General features: G+C 34.8%; 1 protein-coding gene across 8 annotated transcripts in view; it reads right to left on the reverse strand.

Moving 5' to 3' along the window:
* gata3 (GATA binding protein 3) overlaps positions 1–16,652 on the reverse strand; it is a 34,053-nt gene extending 17,401 nt beyond the window's left edge. Inside the window, exons 1-5 of one of the 8 annotated variants that reach the window (XM_061914199.1) lie at positions 16,588–16,650; positions 11,854–12,429; positions 9,055–9,528; positions 5,588–5,644; positions 5,384–5,430 (exon numbers count right to left, since the gene is read on the reverse strand). In XM_061914199.1, coding sequence (XP_061770183.1) covers positions 5,384–5,430; positions 5,588–5,644; positions 9,055–9,528; positions 11,854–12,106 — 831 coding nt within the window. In that variant the 5' untranslated portion in view covers positions 12,107–12,429; positions 16,588–16,650. Of the gene's footprint in view, positions 1–5,383; positions 5,431–5,498; positions 5,645–8,997; positions 9,529–11,853; positions 12,430–16,587 lie in introns of all 8 variants that reach the window. The other 7 variants (XM_061914195.1, XM_061914201.1, XM_061914198.1 and 4 more) reach the window with 7 other exon arrangements.
* Between the last annotated feature and the right edge of the window lie 1,617 nt (positions 16,653–18,269).

Raw genomic sequence — 18,269 nt, forward strand, 5'->3', positions numbered from 1 at the left:
AATAAGATGCCATAAACTGAAGGCATTAAAAAAATAGACCTAAAAATTTGCGATCATCAACCTTCACTATTTTTTTGTCACTTGGTTTACATTCACGGCACCCGAGGGTCTTGTGAGCTCATTATTAAGAAAAAACGACCGACAGGAAGGCAATAAATGCCTTTTAATTTCAAAAGACTGTCGTCAAAACCCTATAAAGACTGATTGCACAGGTCTTGTCTTCACAATAAAAGCCCTGCTTCGTCCTGCCAGCACTAACAAAATAAGAGTCTCAGAAAGCTAGCATTTGCCGCCAATGTATTTCTTGTCAAGTGTATAAAAAGAAGTATGGAAGCTGGACAAATAAGATGGCAAAAACCCTAGGGTGTGCCAGTAAGTACATTTAAAAAATAGTCCTAAAAATGAGCGATCATCAATCTTTACTAAGATTTATTTTTTGTCACTTGATTGACTTTCACGCCACCCGAGGGTCTTGTGAGCTCATTATTAAGAAAAAACGACCGACAGGAAGGCGAGAAACACTTTTTATGTCAACAGACTCTCCACAAAACTCGAAAGTTCCTGCCTTCACAATAAAATCCCTGCTTCGTCCTGCCTGCGCTAACAAAATAAGAGTCTCAGAAAGCCGCCGCACGCAAGCTAGCACGCTACGGCGTTTGCCGCCAATATATGTCTTGTAAAGTATATAAAAAGGAGTATGGGATATGGCAAAAACTGAGGGCGTTAAAAAATAGACCTAAAAATTTGTGATCATCAATATTTACTAAGACTTATTTTTTGTCACTTGATTGACAGTCAAGGCATCCGAGGGTCTTGTGAGCTCATTATTAAGAAAAAACGACCGACAGGAAGGCGAGAAACACTTTTTATGTCAACAGACTCTCCTCAAAACTCAAAAGTTCCTGCCTTCACAATAAAATCCCTGCTTCGTCCTGCCTGCGCTAACAAAATAAGAGTCTCAGAGAGCCGCCGCACGCAAGCTAGCACGCTACGGCGTTTGCCGCCAATATATGTCTTGTCAAGTGTATAAAAAAGGAGCATGGAAGCTGGACAAATAAGATGGCATAAACCGCAGGCATTAAAAAAATAGACCTAAAAATTTGTGATCATTAATATTTACTAAGACTTATTTTTTGTCACTTGATTGACAGTGAAGGCATCCGAGGGTCTTGTGAGCTCATTATTAAGAAAAAACGACCGACAGGAAGGCGAGAAACACTTTTTATGTCAACAGACTCTCCTCAAAACTCGAAAGTTCCTGTCTTCATAATAAAATCCCTGCTTCTTCCTGCTTGCGCTAACAAAATAAGAGTTTTAGAGAGCCGGCGCACGCAAGCTAGCACGCCATGGCGTTTGCCGACAATGTATTTCTTGTCAAGTGTATAAAAAAGGAGTATGGAAGCTGGACAAATAAGATGCCATAAACTGAAGGCATTAAAAAAATAGACCTAAAAATTTGTGATCATCAATATTTACTAAGACTTATTTTTTGTCACTTGATTGACATTCACGCCACCCGAGGGTCTTGTGAGCTAATTATTAAGAAAAAACGACCGACAGGAAGGCGAGAAACACTGTTTATGTCAACAGACTCTCCTCAAAACTCGAAAGTTCCTGCCTTCACAATAAAATCCCTGCTTCGTCCTGCCTGCGCTAACAAAATAAGAGTTTTAGAGAGCCGGTGCACGCAAGCTAGCACGCCACGGCGTTTGCCGACAATGTATTTATTGTCAAGTGTATAAAAAAGGAGTATGGAAGCTGGACAAATAAGATGCCATAAACTGAAGGCATTAAAAAATAGACCTAAAAATTTGTGATCATCCATATTTACTAAGACTTATTTTTTGTCACTTGATTGACAGTCACGCCACCCGAGGGTCTTGTGAGCTCATTATTAAGAAAAAACGACCGACAGGAAGGCGAGAAACACTTATGTCAACAGACTCTTCTCAAAACTAAAGACCGACCGCACAGTTCCTGCCTTCACAATAAAAGCCCTGCTTTGTCCTGCCTGCGCTAACAAAATAAGAGTCTCAGAATGCCGGCGCACGCAAGCTAGCACGCTACGGCGTTTGCTGCCAATATATGTCTTGTCAAGTGTATAAAAAGAAGTATGGAAGCTGGACAAATAAGATGGCATAGACCGAAGGCATTAAAAAAATAGACCTAAAAATTTGTGATCATCAACTGCTTTCAGTCCCCTAGAGGGGGGGTTGCCCACATATGTGGTCCTCTCCAAGGTTCTCATCGTCCTTGCCCTTATCTGGGCCTACCGAGGATGTCGTAGTGGTTTGTGCAGCCCTTTGAGACACTAGTGATTTAGGGCTAAATAAATGAACATTGATTGATTGATTGAATTTTCACAAAGTCATATTTTTTGTCAATTGATTGACAGTCAAGGCACCTGAGGGTATTGTGAGCTCATTATTAAGAAAAAACGACCGACAGGAAGGCGAGAAACACTTTTTATGTCGTCAGACTCTTTTCAAAACTCGAAAGTTACTGTTTTCACAATAAAATCCCTGCTTCGTCCTGCTTGCGCTAACAAAATAAGAGTTTTAGAGAGCCGGCGCATGCAAGCTAGCACGCTACGGCGTTTTCCGCCAATATATGTCTTGTAAAGTATGAAAAAAGGAGTATGGAAGCTGGACAAATAAGATGGCATAAACCGAAGGCATTAAAAAATAGACCTAAAAATTTGTGATCATCAATATTTACTAAGACTTATTTTTTTGTCACTTGATTGACAGTCAAGGCAGACGAGGGTCTTGTGAGCTCATTATTAAGAAAAAACGACCGACAGGAAGGCGAGAAACACTTTTTATTTCAACAGACTCACATCAAAACTCAAAAAAACGACCGCACAGTTCCTGTCTTCACAATAAAAGCCCTGCTTCATCCTGCCTGCGCTAACAAAATAATAGTCTCAGAGAGCCGGCGCACGCAAGCTAGCACGCTACGGCATTTGCTGCCAATGTATTTCTGGTAAAGTGTATACAAAGGAGTATGGAAGCTGGACAAATAAGATGCCATAAACTGAAGGCATTAAAAAATAGTCCTATAAATTTGCGATCATCAATCTTCACTATTTTTTGTCACTTGATTGACATTCACGGCACCAGAGGGTCTTGTGAGCTCATTATTAAGAAAAAACGACCGACAGGAAGGCGAGAAACACTTTTTATTTCAACAGACTATTGTCAAAAACCTATAAAAACTGATTGCACAGTTCTTGTCTTCACAATAAAAGCCTTGCTTCGTCCTGCCTACGCTCACAAAATAAGAGTCTCAGAAAGCTAGCGTTTGCCGCCAATGTATTTCTTGTCAAGTGTATAAAAAGAAGTATGGAAGCTGGCAAAAAAGATGGCAAAAACCCTAGGGTGGGCCAGGTAGTACATTTTAAAAATAGTCCTAAAACTGAGGGATCAGCAATGTTTACTAAGACGTATTTTTTGTCACTTGATTGACAGTCACGACACCCCAGGGTCTTGTGAGCTCATTATTAAGAAAAAACGACCGACAGGAAGGCGAGAAACCCTTTTTATTTCAACACACTCGCATCAAAACTCAAAAAACCAACTGCACAGTTCTTGCCTTCACAATAAAAGCCCTGCTTCGTCCTGCCTGCGCGAACAGTATTTCTTGTAAAGTGTATAAAAAGAAGTATGGAAGCCGGACATGTGGTATTGGACATTTCTCAACGAGCTAGTGTAAGGAATTTAGGGATTTTACCATCTACGCTCCGATCCCTCAGGCGGTACTGCATCAAAAACCGACATCGGTGTGTAAAGGATATCACCACATGGGCTCAGGAACACTTCATAAAACCACTGTCAGTAACTGCAGTTTGTCACTACGTCTGTAAGTGCAAGTTAAAACTCTATTATGCAAAGCCAAACTCATTTATCAACAACATCCAGGAAAGCCGCCGGCTTGGCTGGGCCCGAGCTCATCTAATATGGACCGATGCAAAGTGGAAAGGTGTTCCTGTGGTCTGCCGAGTCCACATTTCAAATTATATTTGGAAACTGTGGACGTGGTGTCCTCCGGAACAAAGAGGAAAATAACCATTCAGATTGTTATAGGCGCAAAGTTCAAAAGCCGGCATGTGTGATGGTATGGGGGTGTATTAGCGCCCAAGGCATGGGTAACTTACAGTTCGAACAATGGGAGACCGGGCTTTCTGCTCCGCTGCTCCCAGTCTGTGGAACGCTCTCCCTGACCACCTGAGGGCACCTCAGACTGTGGATGCTTTTAAAAAAGGCTTAAAAACCCATCTTTTTAAAAAAGCCTTTCTGTAGACATGCATGCTGGTTGTAGCCTTTGGGCTGTTTCTAGTTTTATATTTTATTTATTTTTATTATTACTATTTTTTTACACTGTGGCACTTTGAGGTTGTTTGCTCAACGTAAAGTGCTTTTTACAAATAAAATCTATTATTATTATTATTATTATTACACATCTGTGAAGGCACCATTAATGCTGAATGGTCCATACAGGTTTTGTATGTCATCCAAGCAATGTTATCATGGACGCCCCTGCTTATTTCAGCAAGACAAGTGTTACAACAGCGTGGCTTCGTAAAAAAAAAAAAAAAAAGAGTGCGGGTACTTTCCTGGCTCGCCTGCAGTCCAGACCTGTCTCGAATGGAAAATGTGTGGCGCATTATGAAGCGTAAAATACGACAGCGGAGACCCCGGACTGTTGAACTACTGAAGCTCTACATAAGTGAAGCATATTTATATAGCGCTTTTCTCAAGTGACTTAAAGCGCTTTACATAGTGACACCCAATATCTAAGTTACATTTAAACCAGTGTGGGTGGCACTGGGAGCAGGTGGGTAAAGTGTCTTGCCCGAGGACACAACGGCAGTGACTAGGGTGGCACAAGCGGGAATCGAACCTGCAACCCTCAAGTTGCTGGCACGGCCACTCTACCAACCGAAAAAGGGAAAGAATTCCACTTTCAAAGCTTCAACAATTAGTTTCCTCAGTTCCGAGTGTTGTGAAAAGAAAAGGTGATGTAACACAGTGGTGAACATGCCCTTTCCCAACTACTTTGGCACGTGTCGCAGCCATGAAATTCCAAGTTAATTATTATTTGAAGTTTGGACATCAAATATGTCGTCTTTGTTGCATATTCAACTGAATATGGGTTGAAAAGGATTTGCAAATCATTGTATTCCGTTTATATTTACATCGAACACAATTTCCCGACTCATACGGAAACGGGGTTTGTATTTATTTATAAGAATGAGGCGGACCCCCTTGGACTTGTGTGGGCACCCCCGGACTAAGTAAAGGATCGGACTGCACAGACTAAAGACAGTAGTAATAAAAGTCATAAACAGTGCAGTTCTGTCATAGTATCTGAAAGCAGAGACCTGCACTTGTCGAGTCAATTTCCTGCAGCTAATAGGCCTACTTCTTCCTGGAGAGGGAAACACAGAGAGAGAGACGCACATGTCATCAAGAGACAAGCGTGGCGCGTTCACGTACCAGCCGCCGCTTGGGCTTGATGAGGGGCCGGTTCTGGCCGTTCATCTTGTGGTACAGTCCGCAGGCGTTACACAGATAGTGGCCCGTACCGTCCCGCCGCCACAGCGGGGTCGACGTGGCCCCGCAGTTCACGCACTCCCTGCCCTCTGCGGGGTGGTGGGGGGGAGGGAGGAAGAGGAGGGGGGGTGGGGGCGCGCATGCACAGAACACACAAGGAAGAAGCCAAATAAATGAATAAAAAAATAAAATAAAAACACAGACTTCAATAAATGTTATTTTATGTGTAATAAAACATGCAGGACTAGCAGTATAAACACATGCATGCTTTAATAATAATAAGGTCCTTTTTTTTCATCATGTTTTATTATGTCAAGAAATGTTGTTGTTTTTATTATTTTGTACGCGTGCTTCTCTACGCACGTTTTATTAATTGTGTCTAAACGGCACATCATCCTCCTATTAAAATGGAAATAATCATCCCGATGGGATCTAATCCTCCCATGAAGGGGAATGAGCGGCAGATATTAATCTGCTGGTAAAAACCTTGAAGGTGATTATGATTTGAAGAAGAAGAAAAAAAAAAGAGGAAGAAGAAGCTAACTGAATGTCTTCACGGACTAAACAAAAGCAAAAGAGGCGCGCACTGGTGTGAGAGTAATGAGATTATTGCTCATATACACACGCCCTTTTGCAGATTTGACATATTTATTATATGATATCGTGCAATATTGTGCCATCTTTAATATAATGCAATATAATAATGTAATAATGTGCTATGTTTAATAAAATGCATATAATATAGTGCAATAATGTGCTATGTTTAATAAAATGCATATAATATAGTGCAATAATGAGCTTTTTAATAAAATGCAATATAATATAATGCCATAATGTGCTGTTTTTTTAATAAAATACTATATAATACAGTGCAATAATGTACTATTTTTAATAAAATGCAATATAATGCAATAGGCTTTTTTTTAAATAAAATGCAATTTAATATAGTGCACTAATGTGTTATTTTTTTAGTAAAATACTATATAATACAGTGTAATAATGTACTATTTTTAATAAAATGCAATATTATATAGTGCAATAATAGTTTTTTTTAAATAAAATGCAATATACTGCACTAATGTGTTATTTTTTAAATAAAATACTATATGATACAGTGTAATGTACTATTTTTAATAAAATGCAATATTATATAGTGCAATAATGTTTTTTTTTTTTTAATAAAATGCAATATAATATAATGCAATAATAGGCTTTTTTAAATAAAATGCAATATAATATACTGCACTAATGTGTTATTTTTTTAAATAAAATACTATATGATACAGTGTAATGTACTATTTTTAATAAAATGCAATATTATATAGTGCAATAATAGTTTTTTTTTAAATAAAATGCAATATAATACAATGCAATAATAGGCTTTTTTTAATAAAATGCAATATACTGCACTAATGTGTTATTTTTTTAAATAAAATACTATATGATACAGTGTAATGTACTATTTTTAATAAAATGCAATATTATACAGTGCAATAATGTTTTTTTTAAATAAAATGCAATATAATATAATGCAATAATAGGCTTTTTTTAATAAAATGCGATAATATACTGCACTAATGTGGTATTTTTTTTAAATAAAATACTATATAATACAGTGTAATAATGTACTATTTTTAATAAAATGCAATATTATATAATGCAATAATAGTTTTTTTTAAATAAAATGCAATATAATATAGTGCAATAATGTGCTATTTTTAATAAAATGCACTCTAGTGCAATAATGTGCTATTTTCAATTTAAATGTAATATAATATTGTGCAATATTTAGCAATTTTTTAATAACATACAATACAATTTAATGCATTAATGTGATACTTTTAATAAAATGCACTATAGTGCAATAGTGTGCTTTTTTTTATAAAATGCAATCTAATTTAGTGCAATAATGTGCTTTTTAATAAAATGCAATATAATATAGTGCCAAAATGTGCTGTTTTTTAATAAAATACTATATAATACAGTGCGATAATGTACTATTTTCAATAAAATGCAATATGATATAATGCAAAAATAGGCTTTTTTTTAAGATAAAATGCTATATAATATAGTGCACTAATAGGTTTTTTTTAATAAAATGCAATATAATATAGTGCAATAATGTGCTATTTTTAATAAAATGCACTCTAGTGCAATAATGTGCTATTTTTAATTTAAATGTAATATAATATTGTGCAATATTTTGCAATTTTTTAATAAAATACAATACAATTCAATGCATTAATGTGCTACTTTTAATAAAATTCACTATAGTGCAATAGTGTGCTATTTTTTTCATAAAATGCAATCTAATTTAGGGCAATAATGTGCTCTTTTTAATAAAATGCAATAAAATATCATGCAATAGTGTCCTATTTTTAATAAAATGCAATATAATATAATGCAATAATGTGGTATTTTTAATAAAATGCACTGTAGTGCAATAATGTGCTATTTTTGATCAAATGCAATATAATATCGTCCAATATTGTGCTATTTTTAATCAAATGCAATATAATATAGGGCAATAATGTACTATTTTTAATAAAATGCAATACAATATTCTCCAATATTGGGCCATTTTTAATAAAATGCAATATAATATAGTGTAATAAGGTGCTATTTTAATAAAATGCACTATAGTGCAATAATGTCCTATTTTTATTTAAATGCAAAATTATATTGTCCAAAATTGTGCTATTTTTAATAAAATGCAATAATGTGCTATTTTTAATCAATTTAAACATAATATAATGCAATGTCTTATTTTTTTAATCAATTTAAATATGTTAAAAAATATATATTTTTAATAAAATGCAATGTAATATCGTCCAATATTGTGCTATTTTTAATAAAATGCAATATAATATTCTCCAATATTGTGCCATTTTTAATAAAATGCAATATAATATAGTGTAATAATGTGCTATTTTTAATAAAATGCACAATACTGCAATAATGTCCTATTTTATTTTAAATACAAAATGATATCGTCCAATATTGTGCCATTTTTAATCAAATGCAATATAGTGCAATAATGTGCTATTTTTTAATCAAATTAAACATAATATAATGCAATAATGTCCTATTTTTTTAATCAATTTAAATATGTTAATTGCAATAAAGTGCTATTTTGTTTAATACAATGCCATGTATTATTACAGTGGCATTTTTAATATTAATAAACATTGTTAGGTGAAATGTGAGGTGCATTAAAAAGCAGAAATACAATATAATATACTGCAATAATGTGCTATTTTTAGTCCATTTAAATATAATATGGTGCAATCACGTGCTATTTGTTATCAAATGCAATATAATAAAGTGCAATAATGTGCTAATGCCACGTATTTTTACAATGGCATTTTGAATATTAATAAACATTGCTATGTAAAATGTGAGGTGCATTAAAAAGCAGAAATGGAGTAAAGCGCACGCCTACCTGAACAGGACCTTGTTTTTGGTCTTGTTTTGGAACCATAACTAGAAGAGGACCCACCTATCAGGCTACTTGGTGGGAAGAGGCCTGGCCCGTAATCGGGGACATATTGTGGGTATGTGGCGATGGGGTGGTGGGCCGAGGACGAGCCGGGCCCCATGGCCGCCATGCTCCTGCTGTGAGCGGACTCCAGCTTCATGCTCTCGGCCAGCGTCACCTGGTACTTGATGCAGTCCTTGTCCTCCGGACGCCCGCCGGGGCCGCCCGCGCCCGGCGCGGAGAGGCCCGGGTCCGGGGACACGTCTTTGGGCGGGGTGGGGGGGAAGGTGAAGAGGTGCGGGCTGGAGTGTCCGGTGGAGGACGAGGACGCCGGCGGGTAGACGGACAGGCCGGCCGGGGAGCCGTGGTGCAGAGGGTTCTTGGGGAAGGGGCTCAGGTTCCACGGGGACGCGCTGTGGTGGGGAGCGATGCCCTTGCTGCCCTCCAGCCAGGGCAGGGAGCCGTGGAGCAGCGAGGGCCGGCACACCTGGCTACCTGCGGACACCAGATGGGCTTTTATTTTGAAACACATTCAATGAAAAAATTTCTTTTTTTTTTATCAAAAATGGAACAATATAAAATAATGGAATTACTATGGCCTTTTTTTTTTTTAAATAAAAAAATTGAACAATATAAAATAATGGACTTACTATGGCTTTTTTTTAATAAAGAAAAATGGAACAATATAAAATAATGTATTTAATGTGGCCTTTTTTTTCTTTTTTTTTTATAAAAAAAGGAACAATATAAAATAGACTTACTATGGTCTTTTTTTTAAATAAAAAATGGTATATAAAATAATAGACTTACTATGGCTTTATATATATATAAATATATATATATATATATATATATATATATATACTGTGGCCTTTTTTTTCTTTTTTTATAAAAAAAAATGGAACAATATAAAATAATGGACTTACAATGGCCTTTTTTTAAATTAAAAAAATGGAACAATATAAAATAATGGACTAAATGTGGCCTTTTTTTCTTTTTTTTTAATAAAAAATTAAACATAAAATAATATACTTGCTATGGCTTTTTTTAATAAAAAAAAATGGAATAATATAAAACAGAATTACTATGGCCTTTTTTATATAAAAAATGGAACAATATAAAATAATAGACTTACTGAGGCCTTTTTTTTCTTTTTTTATAAAAAATGAAACATAATAAAATAATATACTTACTATGGCCTTTTTTTAAATAAAAAAATGGAATAATATAAAACAATAGACTCACTATGGCCTTATATATATATATATATATATATATATATATATATATATATATATATATATATATATATATATATATATATATATATATATATATATATATATACACACACATATATATATATATACACATATATATACATATATATATATATATATATATATATATATATATATATGGAACAATATAAAATAATAGACTTACTATAGCCTTTTTTCTCTCTTTTTTTTATAAAAAATGGAACAATATAAAATAATGGACTTACTACGACCTTTTTTTAATGTATTTTTTTATACAAAAGTGCAACAATATAAAATAATAGGCCTACTCTGGCCTCTTTTTTATATATATAAAAAATGGAACAATATAAAATAATGGACTTACTATGGCTTTTTTTTTTATAAAAAATGGAACAATATACATAAAAACTATGGCATTTTTTTTTTTTTTTAGAAAAAATGGAACAATATAAAAAAGACTTGGCCCTAGTGTGTGAATGTGAGTGTGAATGTTGTCTGTCTATCTGTGTTGGCCCTGCGATGAGGTGGCGACTTGTCCAGGGTGTACCCCGCCTTCTGCCCGATTGTAGCTGAGATAGGCGCCAGCGCCCCCCGCGACCCCAAAGGGGAATAAGCGGTAGAAAATGGATGGATGGATGGCCTTTTTTTTAATAAAAATGTAACAATATAAATTAATAGACTTACTATGGCCTTTATTTTCTTTTTTTTTAATAAAAAATGGAAGAATATAAAATAATGGACTTACTATGGCTTTTTTTTTTATAAAAAATGGAACAATATAAATTAAAACTATGGCCTTTTATTGTTTTAATAAAAAAGGGAACAATATAAAATAAGACTTACTATGGTCTTTTTTTTATAAAAATGTAACAATATAAATTAATAGACTTACTATGGCCTTTATTTTCTTTTTTTTTATAAAAAATGGAACAATATAAAATAATGGACTTACTATGGCCTTTTTTTATAAAATGGAACAATATAAATCAAAACTATGGCCTTTTTTTCCCTTTTTTTAATAAAAAAAATGGAACAATATAAAATAATGGATTTACCATGGCCTTTTTTTTTTTTTTTTTTTAAATAGACGTCCATCAATCCATCCATTTCCTACCGCTTATTCCATTTTGGCTTCGCGGGGGGCGCTGGCGCCTATATCCTCTTTTTTTTTTTTTATTGAAAAAAAAAATGGACCAATATAAAATAATGGCCCTAGTGTGTGAATGTGAGTGTGAATGTTGTCCGTCTATCTGCGATGAGGTGGCGACTTGTCCAGGATGTACCCTGCCTTCCGCCCGATTGTAGCTGAGATAGGCGCCAGCGCCCCCCGCGACCCCGAAAGGGAATAAGCGGTAGAAAATGGATGGATGGATGGGCTTACAAAGGCACACCTGCGCACACGGCCGGGCTTTTATTTTGAAACACCTTCAATGAAAAAAAAAAAAACGTCCTTATTTTTCTATATATATAAAAAAATCTAAGAATATAAAATAATGGACTTACTACGTCCTTTTTTTTTTTTAATAAAAAATGTAAGAATATGGAATAGTGGACTTACTGTGCGGAGGGGGCGGGTAGCGCTGCACGGCCCGCACAGAGTTGCCGTAGTAGGGCGAGACGTGGTTGCCCTGGCCGTCGATATTAAAGAGTACATCCACATCCTCCGCCAGCGGGTACTGCGTGGGCTCCCAGGAGTGGCCCAGGCCCGGGTGATGGGAGCCGGGATGCTGCTCGTTCAGCACCGCCGGGTGCGGGCTCATCCAGCGCGGCTGCTCCGCACTTACTTCCATTCTCAGCTCTTCCACGTTCATGCGGGGTGGGGGGGAAGGTGGAGGAGGAGGGAAAGGGGGTCAAGCAAACGGAGCGGACGTCACAAATCCCCTTTTCTTTGTCTGGCAGGTTAAAATCCAACAAGTCACGGCGCTGACACACACGCACACACACGCCAGTGACACCGAAAACACACGCAGGGACGCGCCCGCGACGCCTTACAGCAGCGGGGGGCTCGCGGCCCGCTTCGACGGACGTCTGTCGGTACGCGCTGCCCGCCTGACAGGGGGAGGAGGAGGGCAGAGTAGGTCCAACATGGAGGGCAGGACGACGAAGAAGAAGATCTCAACTCCGCGGGAAAAGTCTTGAAGGGAGGGTGGGGGGGAGGGAGGGGGGGGGGAGTCAACAGGTTAGCTCTATCTCTAATTTCCCTCTCTCTCTCTCTCTTTTTCTCGCTCTAATTTGCCTCTCTCTCCCCTGACACTGAAGGCATTCTTTCAGGATGGCGCCGGGCGGCTCAATGCGAGCAGACAGCCGTGGCGCGACGCAACTTAAAGGAGGGTCCCGGGTGGGTGTCATCGTCGGCCCAATGAGGGGAGGGGCGGGGCCTGTCCTAATTGAACCCCCCTGCGGGGGACGTGAAAATATAAATACATACACTTTTATTATATAGTACAGTCAACGGGAGGTTGACTGGTTGACTGTGCGAGTGCGCATGCGCGGGAGATATTGTAATAGATTGCAGTTAAATCGTCAACAAATCGTTTTTAGTGTGTGTGTGTGTGTGTGTGTGTGTGTGTGTGTGTGTGTTTCCCGCTGCACCACTGCGTCCTCTCGCGGTCACATGACTCCTAAACGCCGTTCACGCGCCGCCGGGATGTGTGTCAGCTTTAAAACGGGCGAAGGGCGCGCGTGCACACACACATCATTTATTGAAAGTGTAAGAAGAAGAGAGCCATGTTTGCTGCTTTTAACGACTTAGTAAATGTATGTTTTATCATTTTATAGCTGCGTTTTATTTGATAAATCTATGTTTTATTATCTTATAGCTTTAACATGTACTGCATTTTATTGGATGAATTTATGTTTTAGTATTTTATAGCTGCTTTTTATTAGATGAATCAAAGTTTTATCATCTTATATCTTAACATATACTGCTATTTATTCAATAAATGTATGTTTTTGCATTTTATAGCTGGTTTTTATTTGACAATTCTATGTTTTATCATCTTAAAGATGCTTTTTATTCAATACATTTATGTTTTATTATCTTATAGCTTAACATATACTGTTTTCTATTTGATAAATGTGTGTTTTATCATTTTATAGCAGCTCTTTATTTGATGAATCTATGTTTTATTATCTTATAGCTTTAACATGTACTGCATTTTATTGGATGAATTTATGTTTTAGTATTTTATAGCTGCTTTTTATTAGATGAATCAAAGTTTTATCATCTTATAGCTTAACATTAGCTTAACTTTATTTGAGAAATCAATGTTTTATCATCTTATATCTTAACATATACTGCTATTTATTCGATAAATGTATGTTTTTTGCATTTTATAGCTGGTTTTTATTTGAAAATTCTATGTTTTATCATCTTAAAGATGCTTTTTATTCAATAAATTTATGTTTTTATCATCTTATAGCTTAACATATACTGTTTTCTATTTGATAAATGTATGTTTTATCATTTTATAGCAGCTCTTTATTTGATAAATCTATGTTTTATTATCATTTAGCTTTAACATGTACTGCATTTTATTGGATGAATTTATGTTTTAGTATTTTATAGCTGCTTTTTATTAGATGAATCAAAGTTTCATCATGTTATAGATTAACATTAGCTTAACTTTATTTGATAATTCAATGTTTTACCATCTTATAACTTTACAAATTCGATAAATGTATGTTTTAGCATTTTATAGCTGATTTTTTCTTGACAATTCTATGTTTTATCATCATACAGATGCTTTTATTCAATAATTCTGTGTTTTATCATCTTATAGCTTAACATATACTGTTTGTTATTTGATAAATGTATGTTTTATCATTTTATAGCTGCTTTTTATTTGATGAATCAATGTTTCACCATTTTAGAGCTACATTGTATTTTAAAAAAAAGAATATTTTGTCATCTTATAGCTCAATATATACTGCTTTTTATTTGATATATGTATATTTTAGCATTTTAAAGCTGCTTTTTATTCGATGAATCAATATTATATCATTTTATATATGTTTTTTATTTGATAAATGTATGTTTTGTCATCCTATAGCTTAACATATACTGCGTTTTATTTGATAAATGTATGTTTTACCCTTCTAAAGCAGCTTTTTATTTGATAAATCAATGTTTTATCACTTTAAAGATGCTTTTTATTTGATAAATTATTGTTTTATCATTTTATAGCTGCTTTTTACGTCTATGTTTTGTCATCTTATAGCTTAACATATACTGTTTTAGTTGATAAATGTATGTTTTATCATTTTAAAGCTGCTTATTATTTGATAAATCAACGTTTTATCATCTTATAGCTTGGCATGTACTGCTTTTTATTTGATAAATGTGTGTTTTAGCATTTAATAGCTGTTTTTTATTTGATAAATCAATGTTTTATCATATTATAGCAGTTTTTTTTACTAGATACATCTATGTTTTATCATTTTATAGCTGTTTTTTTTACTAGATACATCTATGTTTTATCATCTTATAGCTTAACATGTATTGTTTTTTATTTATCTATGTTTTATCATTCTAAAACATCACATGATCTGCTTTATATTCAATAATGTTTTATCATTTTATGGTGTCACATTTATTGTTTTTTTATGTATGTTTTACCATGATAAAACATCACATTTATCACGTTTCTGTTTGCTTTAAATGTATTTTTTATCATTTAGAAGCTTCACGTATTTTTTTTAAATTGAATATGTGTTTTCATGGGAAAAATAAACAAATAAACACTAATAAAACATCACCTCTGACGTCAAAATTCGGCACAATATGAAGTGTTTACTAAAAATAAGAGTACAAATATACAAAATGACGAAATAAAGCACGTTATTAATTGCGCAGGAACAAAAACATAATTTGTTATTACATTGGAGGCGATTGGGTGTGACGTCACGGTGGTGTAAACATCCCGGAAGTGAGGAGGTGATGCTACTGATCTATTGGATTAAAAAAGGTACATTTCACTCATGACGTCACACACACACACACACACACACACACGCACACACACACACACACACACACACACACACATTCGTGTTTTCTTCATTCGCACACGTGATGTTAAATGATTACAATCATTTTTTTCCTGTGTGACTAAAATAAACACGACTAATTATAATTGTATTTATGTTATATAATTTAATATCCATTTTTTAATAAAATCACGGGGGCAAAAAAAAAAGAGGTAAATTAATGAAATTGTTGAATTTCAAACAATATAGAATTAGAGTTTAGATTTTAATCGGACCGTGTTTTGCTTTTCGTGTGTGTGCGCGCGCGTGCACGCGTCACCCGCATTTCGTTCTGTGACAATTTAAAACGGGAGTGGATTATTCTGCTGGCAGCCGCCGTGGAATGAAATGCTGCTGATAACGCGTGCGTGTGCGCGTGCACGTGTGTACGCGCGTGCACTTGGCCCTGTGATCTTTTCTCAGGGGCCAATTCATCGGCGGGACGACAAAAAGACGGCACAGAAAACCACCCAAAAAAAATAAAAAAGAAGCTCAGATTGGTATAATTGTGTATTTTTCCATCGAGGAATGTCCGTTTTGATCAAATAACGACGAGTGAAATTGTTAATATAATTACGCGGCCGATAATTGTTAGATTTAGACGCTTAATCGCGTGTTGGAGGATTATTTCCAAAATTACCACGCGGAGGAATGAACACAAACGCATCACGATAATAAACGGTGTGGACGTTTGAAAATAATAAAGTGCACTAATGATCATTAATTGCTCGAATAAGAAGCGGGAAAATGTTGATGACGGCCTTAAAATGACGCATTAAAGTAAAAAAAATATATTTTTTTAGAATGCTTTTGTTTAATTATGTCTTATTTTAATCAATAGCAATAAAATGTTGACATTGTGGCGTGGAATTATTGGCAACGCAGAAAATAAATGCATGAAAATGACCTTTTTTTTTACGCCTTCCTTATTAATATTTTGTTCTAATTTGAGCAGCAGATGAGGCAACAACCATGCAAAAAGGCAACAATGGCGTCGGCACCGGACACGATATCGCCCCCCCCCAACCCCCCACATCACCGTTATATTATCCGTATCGATCATATTAATCAATTGCGATAATAACGACCCCGATCTGTGCCGGATGATAAATAAATAAAAATTGAAAAAAAAAAGTTCCATTCTGCCAAAAAAAAAAAAAAAACACGCACACACGCGCGCATGCACGTAGAAAAGACGCGGGCATGCAGTAATAAATAAATAAATTAATAATAATAATTAAATAAATAATAATATTTTACTGACCTGCTTACTCGCCTTTTTTCCCCGCGAATGAGCGGAGGATGCACGCGCTGGCAGAAAGTCCGCGTGTGCACGAGCGGCGCAGAGGAGGAGGTGGGGGGGGGGGGGGGGGGGGGGGGGGGGTGCGCGTGCGTGCGCCCCACGTGCACGCGCCGCGCTCGGCCTCTTCCGGCTCTGACAAAATAAAACCCCGAGATATTTTTTGTCCGTTTTGCGAACGTTTGTCGCTTTTTTCGTTTCAGGACATTGAAGAACAACAACAAAAAAAATGTGACAAAAGGCGGTAGGAGGTCGAGCTGAACACGTGACGTCATGACGTCACGTGTTCAGAGGAGGATAGCTGCGAAACGGATCCTATTTTATTTGATTTTTTGTTTACAGTTTGTGCCACAAACAAATATAACTGACATTAAATGTTACAATATTCATGTTCATTTGTTATAGTTTGTGTTTATTAAACACTTATGCCGGATGGAATGTTGGGAGTTTAATATATCATAATCATACAGTTTTTTGTTGTTGTTTTTTGCAGTTAGCATGCTGCTGCTAGCCACAAATAATTATATATTTTTTTAATCAAATATGTTGCAATATTAATTTTGTTCTAATTTGTGTTTATTAAACGCTTATTTTGGATGGAATGTTGTTAGTTTATTATATCATAATTATACAGTTTTTTTGTTGTTTTTTGCAGTTAGCATGCTGCTGCTAGCCACAAATAATTATATATTTTTTTATCAAATATGTTGCAATATTCATTTTGTTCTAATTTGTGTTTATTAAACGCTTATTTTGGATGGAATGTTGCTAGATTAATATTATATCATAATTATACAGTTTGTTGTTTTTTTGCAGTTAGCATCATGCTGCTAGCCACAAATCATCATTTTCTATCGAATATGACACAATATTCATATTAATTTGTTACAATTTGTGTTTATTAAATGCTTATTCTGGATGGAATGTTATTAGATTAATATTATATCATAATTATACAGTTTTTTGTTGTTTTTTTGCAGTTAGCATCCTGCTGCTAGCCACAAATCATTTTTTATTGAATATGATACAATATTCATATTAATTTGTTACAATTTGTGATGGAATGTTGCTATTTGAATATTATATGATAGTTATACTGTTTTTTTGTTTTTTTTTTGTTTTTTTTACAGTTAGTGTGCTGCTGCTAGCCACAAACAAATATAATTTACATTAAATATGTTAAAATATTCATGTTGATTTGTTACAATTTTTGTTGATTAAACGCTTATTCCAGATGGAATGTTGCTAGTTTAATATATGATAATTATACTGTTTTTTTTGTTTTGTTTATGTTTTTTTACAGTTAGTGTGCTGCTGCTAGCCACAAACAAATATAATTTACATTAAACATGTTAAAATATTCATGTTGATTTTTTATACTTTGTGTTTATTTAACGCTTATTCCCAAAAGGAATGTTGCTAGTTTAATATTATATGATAATTATACTGTTTTTTTGTTTTGTTTATGTTTTTTTTTACAGTTAGTGTGCTGCTGATAGTCACAAACAAATATCATTTACATTAAGTATGTTACAATATTCATGTTGATTTGTTATAGTTTGTGTTTATTAATCGTTATTCCGGATGGAATGTTGCTAGTTTAATATTATATGATAATTATACTGTTTTTTTTTTTTTTTTTTTTA

This window comes from Nerophis ophidion, linkage group LG10, assembly GCF_033978795.1.
Source record: "Nerophis ophidion isolate RoL-2023_Sa linkage group LG10, RoL_Noph_v1.0, whole genome shotgun sequence".
Classification (NCBI taxonomy): domain Eukaryota; kingdom Metazoa; phylum Chordata; class Actinopteri; order Syngnathiformes; family Syngnathidae; genus Nerophis; species Nerophis ophidion.